This window comes from Pocillopora verrucosa, chromosome 12 (assembly GCF_036669915.1).
Source record: "Pocillopora verrucosa isolate sample1 chromosome 12, ASM3666991v2, whole genome shotgun sequence".
Lineage (NCBI taxonomy): Eukaryota > Metazoa > Cnidaria > Anthozoa > Scleractinia > Pocilloporidae > Pocillopora > Pocillopora verrucosa.
The window spans coordinates 20,371,686-20,392,086 of record NC_089323.1 but is presented as its reverse complement, the minus strand read 5'-3'; the positions used below and the strand labels follow the sequence as shown (position 1 = coordinate 20,392,086).

The 20,401-nt window shown below is 37.4% G+C and overlaps 2 protein-coding genes across 3 annotated transcripts; both read right to left on the bottom strand.

Moving 5' to 3' along the window:
• Positions 1-34: 34 nt before the first annotated feature.
• Positions 35-6,122, bottom strand: LOC131783401 (low-density lipoprotein receptor-related protein 8). Of its 2 annotated transcripts, XM_059100141.2 has the most exons (9): positions 5,991-6,122; positions 4,593-4,925; positions 3,910-4,194; positions 3,722-3,820; positions 3,186-3,570; positions 2,422-2,822; positions 1,760-1,906; positions 1,048-1,400; positions 35-172 (listed from the first exon to the last, which is right to left on the bottom strand). In XM_059100141.2, exons 1-9 carry the CDS (start codon positions 6,046-6,048, stop codon positions 74-76), a joined length of 2,160 nt encoding a protein of 719 aa, XP_058956124.2. In that variant the 5' UTR covers positions 6,049-6,122; the 3' UTR covers positions 35-73. The 2 variants fall into 2 exon arrangements, with proteins under 2 accessions (XP_058956124.2, XP_066015182.1); XM_066159085.1 differs by lacking the exon at positions 4,593-4,925 and having other exon boundaries at positions 5,991-6,110.
• On the bottom strand, positions 5,991-19,706 carry LOC131783383 (leucine-rich repeat-containing protein 40-like). Its single transcript, XM_059100121.2, has 17 exons — positions 19,257-19,706; positions 17,288-17,361; positions 16,015-16,144; positions 15,759-15,882; positions 15,358-15,408; positions 14,499-14,590; positions 13,765-13,868; positions 12,842-12,910; positions 12,185-12,275; positions 11,921-11,966; positions 11,703-11,829; positions 10,943-11,050; positions 10,015-10,125; positions 9,604-9,681; positions 8,441-8,510; positions 7,659-7,774; positions 5,991-7,293 (listed from the first exon to the last, which is right to left on the bottom strand). Exons 1-17 carry the CDS (start codon positions 19,581-19,583, stop codon positions 7,188-7,190), a joined length of 1,824 nt encoding a protein of 607 aa, XP_058956104.2. The 5' UTR covers positions 19,584-19,706; the 3' UTR covers positions 5,991-7,187.
• Positions 19,707-20,401: the final 695 nt, after the last annotated feature.

The window sequence follows — 20,401 nt, the reverse complement described above, 5'->3', positions numbered from 1 at the left end:
TCTTAAAATGGCGACTTAAGTCTTTAAATGTGCCAATCAGTTCATGGAATGTCTTTGTAACTTTTTAGTTACGTTAACTCTGAGGAGAAGAATGATGGTGTAGTTGGGCATCATCTCCTAGAATTGCCACGCCACCATGTTGTTCAAAGTACACCACCAAACTTTTGGGTGACTAAAAGTTAACAAAACAGCGAATAAGTAAGCAAGAAATGAAAAACGATCGGCAGTACGACAGAAAATCAGATGATTGATCTGACAGAGCGATCTCGAAGTGTGGGGTTATGTCGACAAAGGTAATAGAGAAAGCATTCGTCCTGAAATCCTGAGGGACTCATGGGTACCTCCTTTGCCTTTGTATAATTTTTGCGCGTAAGATAGCGTCGATTTTATATACGTGTGAAAGGAACCCGTAGGCATCGCCTCTCTCTAGTTCCCCGAGTGAGGAAGAAAAAACTTAACCCAAGAAAAGAAGAATTTATCTCAACACGATAACCTTCTTATGCCTTTCTCCGCGTCTCGAGCTACGAGGAAATTACCACAAGGTGCTCGATATGTTATGAAATAAATGTGTATTAAACGAATACCATCAATTAAGAATGTTTGCTCCAACTGACGGAATGATAACTGTGTGAGGACACAAAAGCCTCTTTAAAGGCTTAAAAGAGTGTTAGAATTGGGGGAGAGTGTGTATAGGTGGCATTTCTGGTGAAACCAGATGAAGGGGGCGAGAGGTAAGTGAGGATGCTCGATCCCTATTTCCTGAATTTGAAACAAAGGGAAAGAGAGATAGCCAACGATAACGTGTTAGAATGAAGGGGATGGACAAGCCTTATGGAAGCCGAGAGATGCAAAAATGGTGAAAATGGGGTCTTCTTCCCTAAGCCCCCCTTTTTCTGCTCTCTTCTCTTCACTTTGTCAGCACCCCATCCCTACTCCTTGCCCCCATTACATTCATCCTACAGGCGCAAAGAGAAGGAATTCTGACTACAGTAGGTACTTTTAAAACCACCAAGAAGCATAAAGTAGATTGTTTTAACTATTACTTACGGTTTGTGATGAATCCTCGCATGCTGCAACTGACCCTGACGGCTCACGACTGTAGTCTCGACCAATAAGATTTGACGACTCTTTAGGTGGCTGTGAGCCTGCATTTTCAAGGTCAGTTTGGTCGGTAATTTCGAGTAAATCTTCACCCTGTTCAGTTCTGTCATCAGAATTTGTCGACTGTCTGGGTATGCGCGGTAGGTCTTGAGGTCTTTGACACGGACAGCCTTTTTTGATGACGCGAACCACACAGTATACTATCCCCACTACCACCAGTAGTAAGATGACACTCGACAGTATTCCTGTCTGGAAGGAGTGGGCCACACTGGTTGGCGTTGGTGTTGATTCGGTAACTCCTACAAAAATGTCATAACCCTTCGATTTTATCGAATATTCATTGAAAGCACTCCAAAAGAATGTAAAACTACTTCTTTAAACATCATCTTGCACTAGCAAAGTCATTATGATGAGTTGTTGAGCAATATACTTTCCTCTTACAGTGACTCAGTCCACTCAGAGAGAGGTTAACTGCGATGAACACAGCAGTCAGATGTCTGCGCATGTGCCAACATTGTAAAAGCTAGGTTGCTGTTAGAATCCTTTGAAATTGGCACGCGGGTGGCAAAGAATTGATCACCTTTCGCATGTCGGATGGTTTAAAGCTGTGCTAGTGCTAGATGACACAGTCACTAGAAAACAGGCTGTAAGACTTTACCTTCGCTGGGATATTGACGGCGTTCGCTGCAATGTTTTCCATTTTCACTCAAGAAAAAGTTCTCTTCACAGAGACATCTGTGTCGTCCACGGAACGGCAGATAGAGACACAATTGATCACATCGGCCATTGTCTTTAAGACATGGATCTGTGGTTAGGATTTAAAGAAATAAAAAATTATATAACAAATATAACCTGAAAAAGAGAAAAAAAATCCTGGAGACACGGACTATTAAAATAAAAACAAGCAGAGTTAAAGAAGTGATGAAGAATAACTAAAACGATTTCCCCGGAAGTGACGGTTGTGAGGTAACAGTCGATAAACATTAAGATGATGAATCGTGCTTAATGGAACTGACCTATGTTTCCTAAACTAACCATTCCTGTTTGGTGTTCAGTTCAGTCAATTTTTACTGCACAAAAAGAACTCTCTCTTTTACAATCCATTGTTTATCCATTTGATCTCCACTATTTTCTGCGGGTTTAGGCGATAAAAGGAAAAGTAGAATGATAAAATTCTCGCAAAGGGAAACTGCCAATAATTTTTCAAGAAGCATGTAAGTATTTTACCTTGAATGGAGACAATACTATAGAGAAGGGCAATGGAGAGAAAAGAATAACGTATATAAAAGCAATTTCCATTTCCCTACTCTTATTTCTTACCCGAACTTTCTTTGCGGTTATGGAAAATCTTTACTCCTATTGGGTTTCTCAATCCATTGATAAGAACTGTACCCTCTCCTCCCTGGTGAGAAACGCGTAGTACTGCATTCTTCTTTGAGTCCGACCAATACAAAAAGTCTTGGTAAAAGTCCAAAGTAGTTGGGATGAATCCAGTTCGGTTGAAAATCACGGTGCGGTTTAACCCGTCTAATGAAACAGCTTCAATAATTCCGTAGTTATTCGCATCCGTTCCCGCCAAGTAAAGTTTTTTATCTGCTTCGTTAATTGCCAAGGCGTTTGGAAGATATACACTATTGTTGATAAATACTTCCCGGTCGCTACCGTCAAGTCTAGCTCGCTCGATTATTGGTGTTGCTGCCCAGCTCGTCCAATATATGTAACTTTAAAAGAACAATCGATATGTTTAGAGAGAAAAGACAAAATTAATGATAATGAAGTTGCATTTTTAAATCGTATTTTCATGCGTTCTGGTGTGCACTTACTGAGGAAATTTCAACAACTACAAAATTTTAAGTAGGCTCCCAGGTGAGGTAATACAGCATGATTAAACACAGCAGTCAAACGTCGAGCATGCGCAGGTCGCGCGCCAATTTCCCGCGCAAAATTCCAAAGGAAAACATAAATAAACAACCGCTGTCTTGCGAAATAAGCGAAGGAAAATCGTGTAATTTAATCAGAGGGAGGCTGCCGCAATAGCAATTGTTGTCGGCGAGAAAATCTTTCAGGGATTTTAACATACTCACCTTTCCGAGTGACTAACAACAACTGATTTCAAAGTCGGTGAATCAGGGCCATTGTCGATGACTTTGACTTTGACTCCGCTTTTTGGATCTCCAACATAAATCGCATTATGTTGTCCATCAGTCCAGTACAACTTTTTAGCCACCCAATGAACAAACAGTCCCTCCACTGAGCCGCCGTCATCAAAAAGAAAGGGCGTGTCCTTACTTATACCATCATGTAGGGATAGCTTCTTTATGCTTTTCCTGTCCGACCAGAAAATCTGGCCAGGTTCCCAAGAAAAGTCAAATGAAAAGACTTTCTCAGCTTTGATGGGTCTCCGACTTGAGATGTTGAACAGGTCTACTGTGAAAAAAGCATCTTGCGATCCAACCAACAACGTTGGTTCTGAATTTCAAGAAGAATTGAGATAGAAAATTATATCGAACCAACAAGTGCAATAAGAAGTCCAAAGACATTAGGGAAGAGACTAAAAATAATGGAAGAATAATTGGTCACCTTTTTCAAACTTTTTAAAGAAGTGTCTTACAATCCTTACCAAATTTGAATGTCTCATTTCTTTTTGTTTCACAGTCTGGCGAAGACTGATTGATGCATGGCGGCTCGTCTTTGTTGCAAAGAACACTGGAGACGTTTTCTAATTTCGTAGGGAAAGCAACAATTGATTAAGGAAATCAATAAGTGGGTAGGTTAATTTCTCAACAAATTACCTAAAAACCAACATACCTCCGACAACTAATTTAATTACCGGGCCCTCACGTCTTCTGGCAATATTCTGTGCAACACACCGATACTCGCCCGAGTCTCCCACCTGGCCACCTTCGATTACTAACTGTCCCTTGCGTACCCGCCTGCGCCCTTTATTTCTAAATATGGAGGATGACTCGCCAATTTTATACCACGTGACTTTAGCCGGAGGTGATCCGATTGGAGGCGCGCATGGAAGGACCACTGTTGAGTTGAGAGATACCACTCGACACGACGGAACTTTGCCAAAATTGGGACGAAGATCTAAAAACAAAAAAAGAGGGAACCATAACAATAAGGGCAAAAAATTCAAGGATGCTCAAACCTTACCAAAGCTCACTTTATTTCTGCTCTCCTCTGGGAGAATAAGGCAATATTCAGTGACTGTAGCTGAACGCATTTATTATTTAACTAATGTGAAGTTCACGGTGGTACATTCTAGGATGATTTAACTGAAATCGAGCTCTTGGTTCAAAAATCACTCCAAGAAAATTTAGGAAAACCTATTTAAGGGATACATAAAATAAGAGAAAATGAGTCAGACTGGGGAGGGGGGTTTGAAAATAAGCAAATTGGAAGGGGCGGAGAGGGAACAGCATCGTTACAAGACCTTTGGTAGTGACGTCATCAGTCTTGGTTCAAGAAACAGCAATAAGACTTACATGCTTTTTCGATTATTATTTTTTCCGTCCGAGCGGCACGGACACCCCACACTTTGCATTGACATGTTATGGTTCGTGTGTCTTTTGGAAAATCAGCCAGTGTTACTATTTTGGTCTTTTTCCTCTTTCTGCAGCCCTGGCAAGACTTTCCACACACTCTTGTACTCCCCTCTTGAAATTTCTTGCTAGCGCACTTAATCTGAATTTTGCAGACGTGATCTGCAACCCAAGTCAGGTTTACTGAGTGGTCTCGAGTGACATAGTAGTGAATATCTTGAGGTGCGTGTGGAAAAACAGGATACCCTCTGCTGTGGTCTTTCCGTAAATTATTTTCTGAAAGTTACAATGACGATAAAGTAAAATAATTGTCTTTAAGACCTTGATTTGGATCACACTCAAAAGGCAAAACTTTTCTTAAGATTTCGTACTTTTCTGTCATTCACTTATCGTGACGCTTGCGTGACGCTCCATAAATTAAAATTTATAATTTTCACGCGAGTTGCGCAATCTGATAGAGGTAGAGACCGTCTGGCAGATATGGACGTCACCAGTTGGTTATAAAACTATGACTTTTTAAGCTTCAAAATCTGACAAATACTGAAATGCAGGGTGGTTAGATAAATTTTGTTTTATTACATTATTTCAAATCTGTTGCAAAATACTCATGCACCTTGAGTGAACGGAATTTGCTTACGTAAGCGTCGTTTTCAGAGGAGCCTTAACTTGGCTTTAAAATTTTCGTGAGTGAAATTTACATCGAGTAGAGTCACTTTCAGCTCATATCTCTTTTGAAAAAACAACCTGTAGACACGTCCAAAGGATCAATGTGTCTCCTTTACGTATTCGGAAAGAAAATATTTCTTTGGTTGACCCTTTCGACCTTCAAGTTTGTGACAGCTGAAAATAGTGCAAGGGAGCAGTTTTTACATATATACCGTTTGTAGCGTTTGTAGCTGTTACTTTCTCATTTAATCTGTTCTCTTAGTCGGACGTTTTCATAAATTCAAATCTCAGCTTGTTCCAGCGTTGATCGATAGATTTAATCCGGCAGCGCACGTGGCAGTCGCTTTTGAGAGGTTTGTAACTTCATTCATTACCGAAAACAAACAAGATTCTTTGAAAATTTATGCAATGTATCCCTCTGATTAAATAACTCAGAGATATGAAGTAAAAACTAAGTAAGTGCAAAAACAACCAAATGAGAGAAATTACATTGCACCAGACAAATACTTTCGCATGCTCGTCATGTGCGGGTATGAAATATGTGATGACATAAGCAAAAGTACAGACTCAGTGCAAACACAACACAGCGTGCAATAACACGAATTGAACTTATTTACCACTCAACTGGTTTCAATTAAGAAAAACTAAAACAAGTCAACTGTTTATATAGTTTACCTTCATCGGCAAAACAAAAAACAACTGCTCCAGCGAAGATGATAAATATTCGTAACATAACGAGAACAATCAGTTCTACCAAGTGTCTTGAAGTGGGTTAGTTCCGTTGCAGATTTCGCTTCTGACTCACAAGGTGAATTTTTTCCTGAAGTGCAACCACGTTGGAGCTACAATTCAGCACGACTGCTTCTCGTGAAAGCAATGAAATCCATCTGTTGATAATAATAATCTTTCCAAGATGTCATTCCACATAATATTGCCTCTTCACAGTTTAATGAACTCACAGGAGATCTAGGGGATTCCCCCTTACATCAGCCGAACAAAAATAGTTCGGAGGTCTTAGTAAGCAGCATACCACTTTAAAACGAATCGCCAGAACCACTTCTAAGAATGGTGAGTTCAGGGCTATGGAGCTTTCAAGAGTATCCATACACGATACTGATTTTCAGGGGTAATGAAAGAATGACTTCTTAGAAAACAAAGTCAACGGAAGCATCGCGCCGCCGCCCACGCTTTGAAAATAAAATTCACACAATTTCGAAAAGCATCGTTTCTGCTCTTAGCATAAGGACGACTTTCTTTCATTAACATCTACACATCAATAACGACCCTCTTCAAAGATTATCGTGTAACTTCTTATCAACTGAAAAAAAAAAAAACATTACAAAACACTGAATAAGTCTGCCTATTAACTCTTGTGAATTTCCGCGATTAAAACTAAACAAAAAAGGCAGGTGGTACAATATTATCATGGGGGAACAGGAAATGCTTACTTTTCATTTGATAAAAGTTGCTCTCGATACAATCTGGTGTGTGTATTTATTATTATCATTATTTGTTATTATTATTTTGTTATGTTAATGTATATAACAGGCTAAAAGTGTTTACATCCTGAATTAGTGATAAAACAGCTTAGAAGTGATCCATTGTGTAACCATAACACAGATAATTACAAAAATTCGTAATCTTTTTCTTCTAAACAGTTCATACTGAAGTAAGAACACTGAACCGTTCGATGATAGCATTGAAGTTATTTTAAAAGAGCGTCAAAGTGTTTCACAAGTTCAATCCGTTCAACGATTTTTTTGGCGGTAAAAACATTTCAACAGTTCCAAAATTGAATCCAAGGGTAGACCTCCTCTCTCTTACATCCCACCCTCCCCCCTCCCTCCAGTCTGTGGTGTCCATTCAAGTATGTCACGTGGGTATCCGATCTCTTAAATAGGCGAGGAGGGCCTGAGTTCCTTTGCAAAGAACAGCTGGTCGCGGGTTTCTGAATGGGTTTCCTTCCAACTGTAATGACCTTGACGAAAAAGAAAATAATTTGGGTTAATTTCCACGTTTGCAAGCCCGAGCCAGGCTCTCTGTGGAGATGTTCCAAAGATATTGACTCCACCTTAGGCGTCTCTTACTTAAAATAAGAGTGATGCCTAGGGACGACTCAGTCACGTATAAAGGTGGGAAAAAAGGATGGGTGTGCGGCTGTCCAAGACAAACTCTGTTTACCGCTCACCCCCTACACCACACCCTCGCTCATCTTCACAGACAGCCTGACACAAGCTACTGACAATAAGAATATTGTCTCCAAGGTGTTTGTCTTGTATAAGGACATTTCCTGTAAAGGTTATCGAAAAAAGAAAATATGAATTGCGCGGACTCTCACTGCACCTTAATTGTGTAACATTTCCAAGCTGAGGTGGAACCTGAGCGATGTTGTTGTTTCGCAAGTCCAACGTGGAAAGAGCCGTCATCGACAGCAAGCTGTCAACGTCAATAATCTGGATCTAGAAACGTGAATTAACAAGAGTTGAGCCTCTGGTACAACTAACTAGCTTTTGCAGGAGGAAAACATGCGAAATCAAAATAAACTGTTTGAGTCAGATCAGAGTTTGTGCTCCTGACTATACCTCTAATCTGACGTAACCCTCCAAAATATCAAGACAAATCCGCAATTAAACGGATTGGGAAACTATTCAAACAGCTTGAGAAATCGTGGTGGTTAAAATCTTTATATGCAGTATTTACAAACTTTCAAATTAACTTTACCAGACTATAAAAGAATATGAACTAAAAGTTAAAATTAAAATAAAACCATCGTTAATGATGAATAGCAGTGTACAACATCATACTTTATTTTTTTTTCATCCAAAAGGGCTTTTCAGAAATATCGACTAACACCTTACTCCAAATTCATCAATCTGAAACTTAGCGGGGATAAATGGAAAAGTCGAACACTTGGGTCAAAAATCAGACTCTAGTGTCTTAAATCTAAAATCGCACACTAGTCTGTAAAATTAGAAAAGGACACTACTTTCCAAAATCTAAAAACAGACACTGGTGTCTTAAACCAAAAATGGGCCACTGATGTCAAAAATCGACTGAGTCAAGGTTTTAAGATGCAGCATCAAAATTTTTGTTTAGAATAAAAGTAACCTATAATTGCCTTTCACCTGGTTACCACTAGCCAAGATAATCTCCAAGGTTCTTAATGAGTACAGAACAGAGGGCAGGTTTGAGAATCTAGAAAAAATGTAAAAAACTTTATGCAAATTATCAGGTTTCCAAGTTTTATAATAGACTTTGATTCCCCATCTTGTTCCTTGCAATTACTTTTTTAACATTGCATAAATACTGTCTTGTAGCCCGCTTTTTTAGCTTGACTAAAATTTATCCCATCATCTTTGAATTAGAATTTAAAGATCTTGGTTTGGTGGATTAATTCTGTCACCATTTAACTCCCATCAGTGACCAAGACAGAATTTCTCCTTACAACATCAATACAATATCAAGCAGACACATGATGGAAACAAAGGAAAAATATAAATTAGGAGATTATTAGATGATCCAATATCAAATTCTTCCAGCTAACATCATAAGAATTGTACGGTAGACATTATGGAGAATCATTATTGAGATCTTGAGAGTGAAAGGATTAAGACATTTACTCTATCAGTTGGTTGATTGGTCAGTCAGTTACTTAGCCAGTCATTTGGCCAATCAGCTACTCAATCAAACAGAAAGTAAGAAGACAGTCAGTAAGTCAGTCAGTCGATGGCTCCAGTCAGTCACAGAGTGTGTCAATCAGTTAAACAGTCTATCAGTCTCTTCATTAATCTGATAGTCAGTTAGCCAATCAGTTATTGAATGAGTTGGTCAGTCAGTACATCATTCAATTATTATGTCTGTCAGTCAATCAGCAATCAGTCAGTCAGCCAGTCCCGCAGCCATTCCTTCTCTAAGTCTCCCTGTCCTTTTTTAGCAAGAAAAGGAGTCATTAAATTAGCCCATAAAGCTGTCAAACAACCAATAAGTGACAAGAGTCATCTTGCCAAAAGGACATATGTAACCTGATCAAATTTCAGTGTAATTTAGTATTGTCAACTGAGTTAATAACGTAAATTGGCCACTGTCAAAGAGTTTTAAAGCTGACGTTTCAAACATTAGCCCTTTGCCATCTGCTCTGTTATACTCTCCCACCAGCGCAGTACCACAGTTTCTTTAGAAACTTACCCCCTTTGATCAAATTTCAGCTGTTCAATTCCAGATTGCACCATGTCAAAATGAAAACTCACTCATAATATGATTTCTGAAAACATAAATTATTTTGACTAACCGGTTATTACAGATATTTATTTCCCTAAGACTGCTCAGTCTGTCACAGCTGTCAGGCAGATGACTCAACTGGTTATTGCTGTAAAATAAAATCCATCTCAACATAAGCAATGCTTCTCACTCAACATATCTGTACATTCTCTTTGAAACCTTCCAGACATTTTAATTACTATTAGATTCTGTAGAGAAAAGTATGTCAAGAAGGTAATTTCATGAGCAACCATTTGAAAATTGTTAGAATTTTAGATCAGCATGATCACATTGAAGGCCATCATTTTGTCTTTGCATCAAGCTGCATAAATTCAAACTGGCTTGAATTTCAGTTAAATGAGTTACAATGAATTATTTTGGAACCAGTGCTCATAGAGTGCTATGTCACTGTAAAATTGTTGCCTAATGTGTGCATGCATACCTCAAATCTAATGAAGAAAGTTTTGTTAAACAGCCAAAATCTGATGGCAGACTGGTTATCTTGTTCACTGATACATTCAGGTCTGTAAGAGATTTACTTAACAAGAGCAACCTAAGGAAAGAAAGCAAAAAAAAGACAAAAACAGTTAAAATGTCTGTTAAACACACTCACTCACCACAACATTTCAGAATTTATTTGTGGAGATTGATCTTCACGAGAACATGCAAGTTGTAGAGTCTGAGGCTGAGGGCCAGGGAAACTCCCCAAAAACAAATCGTAAAAAAATTGCATTTGGCTGTGGACATCCACATTGAGTGTGTTCTCATCCACTACTTCCAGATAAAATGTAGTGTTGGAGTGTTAGCTTCCAGGTAAAATGAAAATTGGAGTGTTGGATTTTGTGAATGGAGAAAGGAGGGGAGACCAAGAAAAACAACAGCCCTCTGTACAAGGAAAAGAACCACAAACAAACTCAACAAGCGTAAGGTGTCAGGGTTATGGCTCTGGGATCAAACCTGGGATCAGCATGTCCCTCCTGGCAGCAGGAGGGACATGCTGTACCATTCTGGCTCCTCAAGACTGAAGCAACACCCTGACAGGTTCACATGGTGGAATGTCACGTAAGCATCCATTTTCATGTGGAATCAGGGATCACCCTCTTCCTTGATCCTATTGCAAAATTTTGTTTCTGATTTGCTTGGGAGCCAACTCCTTATCTAGGGGAAGACTCTGAAAATTTGTCAAGAGTGTAGAGCAAAAAAATTCAGTTTTTCTCCCATGAGGACACAAGCCCCAATCAGTTCTGATTTCCTAGCCACACTGAGCTCTACAAACTGAGTTGCACAGAAATTTTGGGCACTACAAGCTACAGTTCTTCTACAGTTTATATGAACTGACATCTTCCTTCCACATTTTCCATCTCTCTCACCTCTCTGGTACTTTGTTCAGTACATTCTTGCTGAGGTTCAGAGTGGTCACTTCTGCTGAAGTAGCTGCATCCAAAACTTCATCAGGAATGTTGACTGCCTTCTTGTTGCTGCACAAAGAGAAAAAAATATATTCATGATTTGGTGCCATGTAACTTTCATTTGATCACCACATTTGAGCCCTCTATGAGTACAAGACCAGCTAATGACATACTTTAGCCACATCAATATGCCTTTGAACCCAAAATCCTGTAAAATTCTTCTTCACCAATAAACCTTTCTTCTAAAACTCTACACTTCTATAAAACATCTCCCCTATCGAATACCTCCCCCTTTTCAATAAACCCTCTTTCAAAGTTTCAGACATCTAGTAAGCCCCTCTCTCTAACCCCCCCCCCCCCCAACAAATACCGGGCGCCCTTCTAAAATTTCAAGCTTTTAGTAAACTTGCCTCTCTGATGAGCCCCATCACTAATAAACCTTGTCATTACAAATGTACATGTCTTTGATAGGCTGCATTAGCGAATGAATGAATGAATTAATTAATTGATGACTCTCATCTAGGCACTCTTGAAGTTAAAATTACCCCCTGGGAATTTATAAGTCTATTGGGGGCTTGTTACAACATTCACATATAAATTCAAACCAATAATCTTTTGTCAACACTCTTCAGCTTTAAATAGTCATATCACTAAATTAAATCAACCATTCCATTTGAAACTAAAAGAGACAATTCTCAAGTTATTATCCTTAGCTCATGACCTGTAGTTCAGGGTTTTTGTGCTACTGATTGTGTGCATGTCCAGTCCGCTTGAAGTGGTTGGTATGGCTGTGCTCACTGGTAAGGATGTCACGGGAGCATCTGTAGCATCTTGTTGTTTTTCCTCCTCTGGTAACAAAACAAAATTGTGTGCAATGAATGTCAAGGGAATATCCTAATTACTAACAGTAAACTCAAAGACTGTTATTAGTGTTCTGACCTGGGATGCGACTACGGAGATGCTTCAAAATGGCTTGTGTACCTCTCTGAGATTAAAAGACAGCTTCATTAACTAAGATACAGTGTAAAAAAAAAAAATTCAATACATTGACTCAGGTCAAATCACCACAGTGCAGTGAACATAAGACCTCAATGCATTCCAGCATTTTAAGATGAAGAGTGGATCTTAGCATAGTCTATGTATTCTCTAACTTACATTGCACATCAACATATTACAAGTGTTGAAAAAAATTGTTTGCCTTACCATAACAACATCTCTGCGCAAACTTCTCAAAGGATTTCCATCCAGAACTAGAGATTTCAGATGTTCCATAGCACCCATTGTGTATGGAAGACTAATAATTATTTATAAGACATATATTAGGTTACAGTTGCTACAAAAATTAGATGCATTGTGTGAGTTAACCATTAATAGTGATATGAATTAGAGAAGGCTTATTTCAAAAAGCTAATAGACACAAAGCTGGGTTTTTCATGTAGCTCATTGCCAGAGACAAGTTATTTGGTTAATAAAACATTAAGACCACTTGGAAACTGAAGAGCAATGAGGATAGAGATAGAATTTCCATACAGATATCTTAATGCACTGGAATTTGGTTGTTGAAGATTCTTTTTATTAAAACTGCACCAGACAATTGTGAACTCCTAAAGGACAGAAGAAAAACTAAAAGGAAATCACTGCTTACAAACTAGGCTAATCAAGCCATACTTTGATAATCATTTAAAGCATGGAACTTAATCCATGATAAAGCTGCTAAACATCTTACAAAAAACTACAAGGGAATACATAAAAGTTGAAGTTACATGTGTGTCAGTTGTTTAATATAGCAGAGATAATAAAAAGGGAGGAATCTTAGTAGTATACCTGTAACTCTTACATACAGAAGACAGGGGCACTTACCCAGAAATGGCATTGTTTGCTAAGTCAAGTCTTTCCAGTTTTTTAAGCACAGTAATCTCATCTGGAATACTTAAAAAAAGTACCATAGATAAGCAACGTACTGTATATCTATGACAAGCACTTTTTTTTTCACCTTTAGAAAGAACCATAATGAAATGGAATCTGCTCTTAAACAGCCAAAAACTTTGTGTGACCATGGGGCATTAAAAATACTGGTAAACCTTCCTTTAAGGAGGCTCCATAGGGATTTTGCTCAATCTTTGAAAAAAATAAGCCTCAGAGCAGAAAAAAGAAGGCAGTCCAATGTTATCAGAGAAAATCACAGTTGTGAAGGAGCCAGCTGTGACAGCAGAGGGAGCCATATGTCTAAAAGAGGTCTTGTGATGACTGACAAAAAGGGGTTAGCCACCTTGGTGACTGTGCAACATCAAATCATTATAACACTCAGGAGATTGAAGACCAAAAGGGTTCACGATAACAGGATTGCAATGCAACGCATTTATTCAATTAAATGCCATAGCATTTTTAAAATTTTTTCCTGATTTGAGTGTGGCATTAATGAAAGGGCGGCATTTATTAGAGGGTGGCATTTATTTAAAATCCAAATAATAGTATGGTAACTGACCATTTTAATTTTAAAAAACAGAAACACGTTTTAGTGCTTAAAGATCTTATGTTGGATATGCTTTCTCAACATCAAAACTGGTATATTCAAAAGGATTTGTGTCTGGGTCACTCAAAATTTTCAACTACAACTGAAGCAATGATTGCTGTGTGCTTTTTGAGTCTATTGTTCAAAGAAATACTGCATGATGATGTGGTGTTTGTTTGAGGGTGGTATTTATTAATATTTCTGCTCTAAAATGCAGTTTATTCAAGGGCAGGGTTTAATTGAAGAAATACGGAATATGTTAAATACTTACATGTTAATTCTGTTGTCCCTGAAATCAAATATTGACAATGAGGTGACATAGGAGAAACTTTCACCATTCAAACTGTTTATTTTGTTGTTGCCAAGGTAAAGTTCCTGTGGATAACAAATCACAGTCACTATGAATTTCATATAAAGAGTCAATAACAGGTATGTTTCTTGGTTAAATATAATTATTTTAAAATATATTTAACCATTTAACTCACATGAGTGACCAAGATAGAATTTCTCCTTACAATATCAATACAATTTCAAGCAGACAAGTGATGAGAATAAAGAAAAATATCAGTTAGGGGATTATAAGTTGATCCAAAACCAAATTCTCCAAACTAACACCAAGAGAACTGTATAGCAGACATAAGGAGAACTACTATTGAGATCTTGGGAGTTAAAGGGTTAACACAAAACCCCACAAGTGCTCCGAGCTGTTAGCTGTGTGTCATTTGAGTTGGATGAGGATGGCTCAGAGAACACACCAAACCTACTAAGCTGTTTTAGGCTTCACATTAAGCAACTCTTTCTATCTCCTCCAAATGGAAAGGAAATAAAGTTAAATAAAAACAGAATAAGAATTAAATTAAAAGCAGTTGTTTACTCCCTTTTTGCTCCACAAAAACTTATTATGTAACCCACAATGTATGCTTAACCCTACATCAATCAATTCACAAAAGTCACAACAAATGATTCTCCAATTAAACAGTGTGTCATTAAAACATACAAATGTACCTTTAGGGATTGACAAGACATCAATAATGGCACACCAGTGAGTTGATTGTGACGGCAATCCAATCTTTCAAGATTACTTAACCTTCCAAGTTCTGAAAATGAGAAAGCCCCACATGAAATAATATACTAGAGCCTGGGAACAAACAATTTGGGAAATGACAGCTAAGAGAGAGTAAACTGAAATCAAAGTGCTTCTGGTTTGCCTCAACCTTAACAAAAAATGGGAGAGTCTGTGTGAAGGGATCTTACACTTGTGTAACTGATTACAGATTAACCCTTTAACTTCCCTGACCAAGACAGAATTTCTCCTTACAACATCAAAACAACTGTTATATCAAGCAGACAAGAGACAAGAGTAAAGAAAAATATCAGTTTGGGAATTATCAGGTGATCTAATACCAAATTCTCCCATATAGCACCATAAGAATTGTAGGGCAGACAGTAAGGAGAATTATTAATGAGATCTGAGAATGAAAAGGTTAAAAATTTTTAGTATGCACTGAGGAAAACTCGTAAACTTTTGTCCGCCAGGTATACCTGTTTAATTGTAAATCAGCCAGATTCCCCACATATAGTGATCTAACTTTATTCAACAATCATTCATAAATACTTATAAATTCTTGTGTGTATTTTATCAATTAACCCTTTGACCACTAAGAGTGACCAACATATGATTTCTCCTAACAATATCATAAATGAATCAAACATCAAGGTAAGGTGAATAAAGCAAATAATCACCAACTAAAGAAGCTTTTGATTGTTAAACAAATTCTCCTTATTAGCATACAAGGAAATGTTATTAGAATATGCATACTGATGTTAGGGTTAAACATAATATGTGGAAGCAAAATAAACTCACCTTTTGGAAGTTCATGAAACTTGTTATTACTGAGGTTCATGTCTTTTAATGCTAGAGAGAAAACAATTTGGATGTCATGCTCTTATTAGTACCACAGCAAAATATCAACACTGTAGCAAAAATGATCAATAAAACCAGATATAAATGGTTTTCAGCAATGTGACATTTTTTGTGTCCACATTTGCTATAGTTTCTGTTTTTATAAGAGTGATAAGCATCCTATTTCTCCTAACCCCTGAGTCAAACATTAACGTCAAAAGAATGACGGAAATGATTGCCAACTAAAGATGCTATTGATTGCTAAACAAATTCTCCTTGTCAGCACATTGGAAAATGTAGGGAGAACAGTATGGAGAATATGCATACTAATCTTAGGGTTTGAAGGGTTAAGGCTTTCTTACCACGCAGGTTTCCAATCTCGAGAGGCAGCTTTTCCAAGGAATTTTGAGACAAGTTTAAATGCCGTAAACTTTGACAGCTACCAATGGAAGGAGAAATCTCACTGAGAGAATTCTCTGACAAATCCTACAAAAAAAGATAACAAAAACCTTTTTTATTAAATTTCCATTATTTAACTTAACGTATCATAGTTGTGGATTGAGAGATATTTTTTGAACATGTAAATGTTTTGACACCATTTTATGTCACTATTCTCACCAGTTCTTCTAACTGCTTCATCTGTCTCAGATCTGTTCCCAGACAAGTAAGACTGTTATGATCCAATTTCAGAGACGATAAACTAACAAGATTTCCAAACGAAACTGGAAGGGAAGACAGCTTGTTGTGACTAATGGAACAAAATTTAAAAAGGAGAATTAATACCAAAGGCATTCATCATTCAACTAAACAAAGAGAAGTCCCTTCTGGTATGCACTGTAAGATCTAAGCCCTTGCTAATTATTTCTCATGTAATTCAAATTTTTTTTTTAAATTTTTTTTTTCATACCTTTTTGTTTGTGTTTTTTGTCAAGTTTGTTAGCACTTTTCTTTGTCACTTACATCTTTTTGCAAGTTTCTCATACGGCACATTATTCTCCTCTGGTATTTATGGCCAGTTTCTTTTGCACATAATTGCCTTTCAAGTTTTTTGACACAGCTCTCTGTTCTAGAAGTCCATTTTGCCGTTATATCAGGCATCATCAATGTACATATTTTTTCCTTTTCACTTCATATGTATTAATTTTTTATTTATAGTTTGTTGATCTTAATTAGTTAACTTAAGTTAGCCCTTACTCATGTTTTTAGTTTCAATCTACTATAACTGCTGCAATCTAATAAACAGTATTTCCAGTTGGAAAGATAATTTTTTGGCCTTTACAAGCATTAATGGAAAGGATAATTGAGAGTTTTATATCTGACCCTGCCAGTTTGGTTGTTGAAACAAAGTCTAGAAAAACATCCCTCTACACCCCCCTAACATCAGTATGCATGTTCTCCATACTGTTGTCCATGTGGTTCCTAAAGTGCACTAAGAAGCTAACAAGGAGAATTTATTGAAAAAATCAAGAGCTTCTTTAGTTGGTGATAATTTTCTTTATTTTCAGTTGATTCAATACCAAATTCTCAAAACTAACATAACAAGAACTATATTGTAGACAGTAAGGAGAATTACTAATGAGATCTTGGGAGTTAAAGGCCAGGGTTAAGTGTGATTCAGAGGTCATAATATAAGGATAAGTTAGATGCTGGTCAAAGAGTTAAGCTGTTGAGGCCAGAAGAAGGTTTATAATAAAATATTGTATAAAATATTTTTGCTGTATTTGTAATCAGAAGGACAAGGTAGGACAAGGACATGTTAATTGGGAAGGGTATTGATCAAAGGGTAAAAACTTTTAATCAATAATTCTTCAGTAATTAGTTTATTAAATATTAGACTTATACATTTAATTGTAATAATTTCAATTTCTGTGTAAAATTGTTTTCAAGGCACCTTAAGTTGAGTCTTTTAAGGTTCACTAACTGACCAATCTCATCAGGTAAAGAAGTCAAACAGTTATCATGGATCTGAAATAATACAAATAGGGTCAATAGAAATATTGAATGCTACTTGATATTTATACATCATATGACCCATACAGACCCATGCTAGCTTTCATTGAAAAATATAAGACAGAAATCCTAGAATGGAAAATAGAAGACAGAAATCCCAGAATGAACATATAAGAGAGAAATCCTAGAATGAACATATAAGACAGAAATCCTAAATGAAAGATACAAGACAGAAATCTTAAAATGAACATATTAAACAGAAATCCTAAAATGAAAAATATAAGACAGAAATCTTAAAATGAACATATTAAACAGAAATCCTAAAATGAAAAATATAAGACAGCAATCTTAGAATAAGGGCTGTACTCATTGGTTAAAGTAGAACCAAGATAAGCTGAGGAGGATTGCAAGATGTGAGCTAACACAAGAAGACAAAAAAGAGAAAGGGCACAGGCTAGTGCACAGGCTCTCTCTTTGTCCTAATAATCAGCAAACAACTCAAGTAAGACATCAGTCTATTCGCAATCACATGTTGATCAGACAGCTCTTATTACCTGTACTTACAAAACACCTTGATCATGGTTATTTTAACAGTACCCAGCATGCTTTTTTAAAATGATTCCAGTCATAGCCTAGCTCACTGTGTGTCGATAAATCTCTGTACCTGAGTGATAGAGCACTGAAGTGTAGAATTGAATCTTTAGGTCTATTCATCGTGGGAAACCTAGATATTTTTCTTTGTCCCATGCTCATAAGAAAGACCACCCCAAGAAATGTATGAGGAGAACAGGAAAGGACAGAGGCTGAACATGGGGGCAGCTCCACCAACTGAAAATGGACAGAAATCAATGGCTTTCCTCAGCCAAGGTCTTATGTCCATAGATACACAAAGAGAACTAACTGATTATTAAATAACTAATGCTTGTGACAAATCAAATAAGTTTTTCTTTATGAGGGGGGCATTGGGATTTTGGGTTTTGTGGTTTTGGCTTTTTTTTAGATTGGTTTTTTGGTTTTTGTGCCCCAAGACTTTGGTTTTTCAGTTTTGATGTTCATTGTGGTTTGCAGGTTTTTGGTTTTTTGGCATTTGGTTTTCGGTTTTTGTAAAAAACACTAACAGGTTTTCGGATTTGATATCCAATGCAGTTTACAGTTTTTCCAATTAGACCTATTTGGGTTCTGGTTTCTCTTCTATCTGAGCAGCAATTACGTGCCTCCATTGACCTCGAATAGCTGCTAAACGCAAATGTTATTGAGAGAAATGCATGACAAACCAATTGAAATATCACAGGGATCCCTAGACAGCCTATGTGTAGCTGTCCCCTAAGTGGGGAGGGGGAGGGTAATAAATCCTGTCATGAAATTAGTGTAGTTTACTCTGTATGCTCCACTTGTCACCACTGTATCAGATTGATCAGGGTTTTAATAACTGGGATGTGAAAATGTATCGATTTAGACAGTTTTGCATGCAGTTTTTGGTTTTGATTAAATTTTTTCAGTTTTTTGGTTTTGGATGATTTTTCTAGGATTTTGTGGTTTCTTATGGGCCCCAATGCCCCCTCCTTTATCAACCTTCTGTTATATTACCAAATCCCACCTATGCAGCAAATAACAGTTACTGTTGGCTAACTACATGTAACCCACCCCACTGGTATGACAATTGACTATCAAAGATGGAGGTATCATTGTTTTATCCCTACACATGAATATACATTGATTCATTTTTGGATTACTATTCCTGACAGATTCAAAAATGCAATCACGAAAGCATCAAATGATTAATCGGTTGATTCTGATTAAGCATTACATCATAGGCTATTTTGGGAATTACGCTCCCAAGCTTCGAAGCTCTCTGACCCTTCTTTTTCTTCCAAGGCTTGTAAACATTCAATAAAAACACAGATACTCACATCCAAAACTGCTAGAGCAGGCAACTGTACAATCTCTGGTGATACCTCAGTTAACTTGTTGGAAGCTAAGATAAGCTTGCTAAGGTCGATCTGTTCCCACCATTTATCGTCCTCTGCACTATCCAGTGACACGTTCATCGCCTCAGGCGGTACATCCAGATTCACTCTCCATACCTTGTCAGGTACCTTGGTTAGCCCTCGGTTGGAGAGATTTAGCTGTCCTGATTTTCTTGCTTGACGCAAAAGGGCTTCTGCAACATCAGCTGTTTTTTCTTGAGTGGAGGCCTGACGCGCCCCAAATCCAGGATTTCTTGGACGCCTTTGCATTGCTTAGAAACTCTTACGACTATTATCAAACTTGAATCGTAGTTGGGGCGTTTGGTTCCCCTACTTTGTTAACTCGTAAATTTTCACAGCTAGTCAAATTCGACCACTTGATCGTCCGCCATGTTGATTGAGAGTGAGGTCATTGAAGAGGACTAAGCCCGAGTATCGATAAACCAACCAGAGGGCGTTGTTCGCTACCGGCGGGAAAAATAACAGCTGGACACCTCAGCTTGTTGTCAGTGCCACAGGTGATGTTGTTTTTGTTTCCATTCCTGTTGTTTTTGACATGGTTAAAATTGCTTCTCTGTTTAATTTATTTTATTTTATTTCTTAACATCTTCCAGCAAGTTTTTTCTTCAAAACTGATCACTCATATTTTCAATGCAATGTAGTTGTTCCCTTAGCCAACCAATGCTAAAGAATTCTGATCAGAGGAAAAAAAAAGAAATGAAAAAAACTAATCAAAAGAATTCTACAACTGATTTGTCTTTCTTTTATTCCAGACACATCAGTTTACAAGATCAAAATAAATGAAACCCGTTAGAACGAAAAAAAAAATTCATTTCAGACGAACGACTACAGCACACTGTAGTCCCGTCAATTCTCTGACACATATCATTTTTCATCTGTGTATCAAGTCATCTGTAAAGTATGCCTTGAATCAAAAGATTTAAATATATAATTTTCTTTCAACAACCAAAACAATGGTGTCACACATCGAGAAAACATCTGCTTTAGTTGGAAGAATAAAAAAAACCGAATGATGAATACAGAAATATTTCCGCTGAAGTGTCATCTTAATCAACGATAAAAACGCC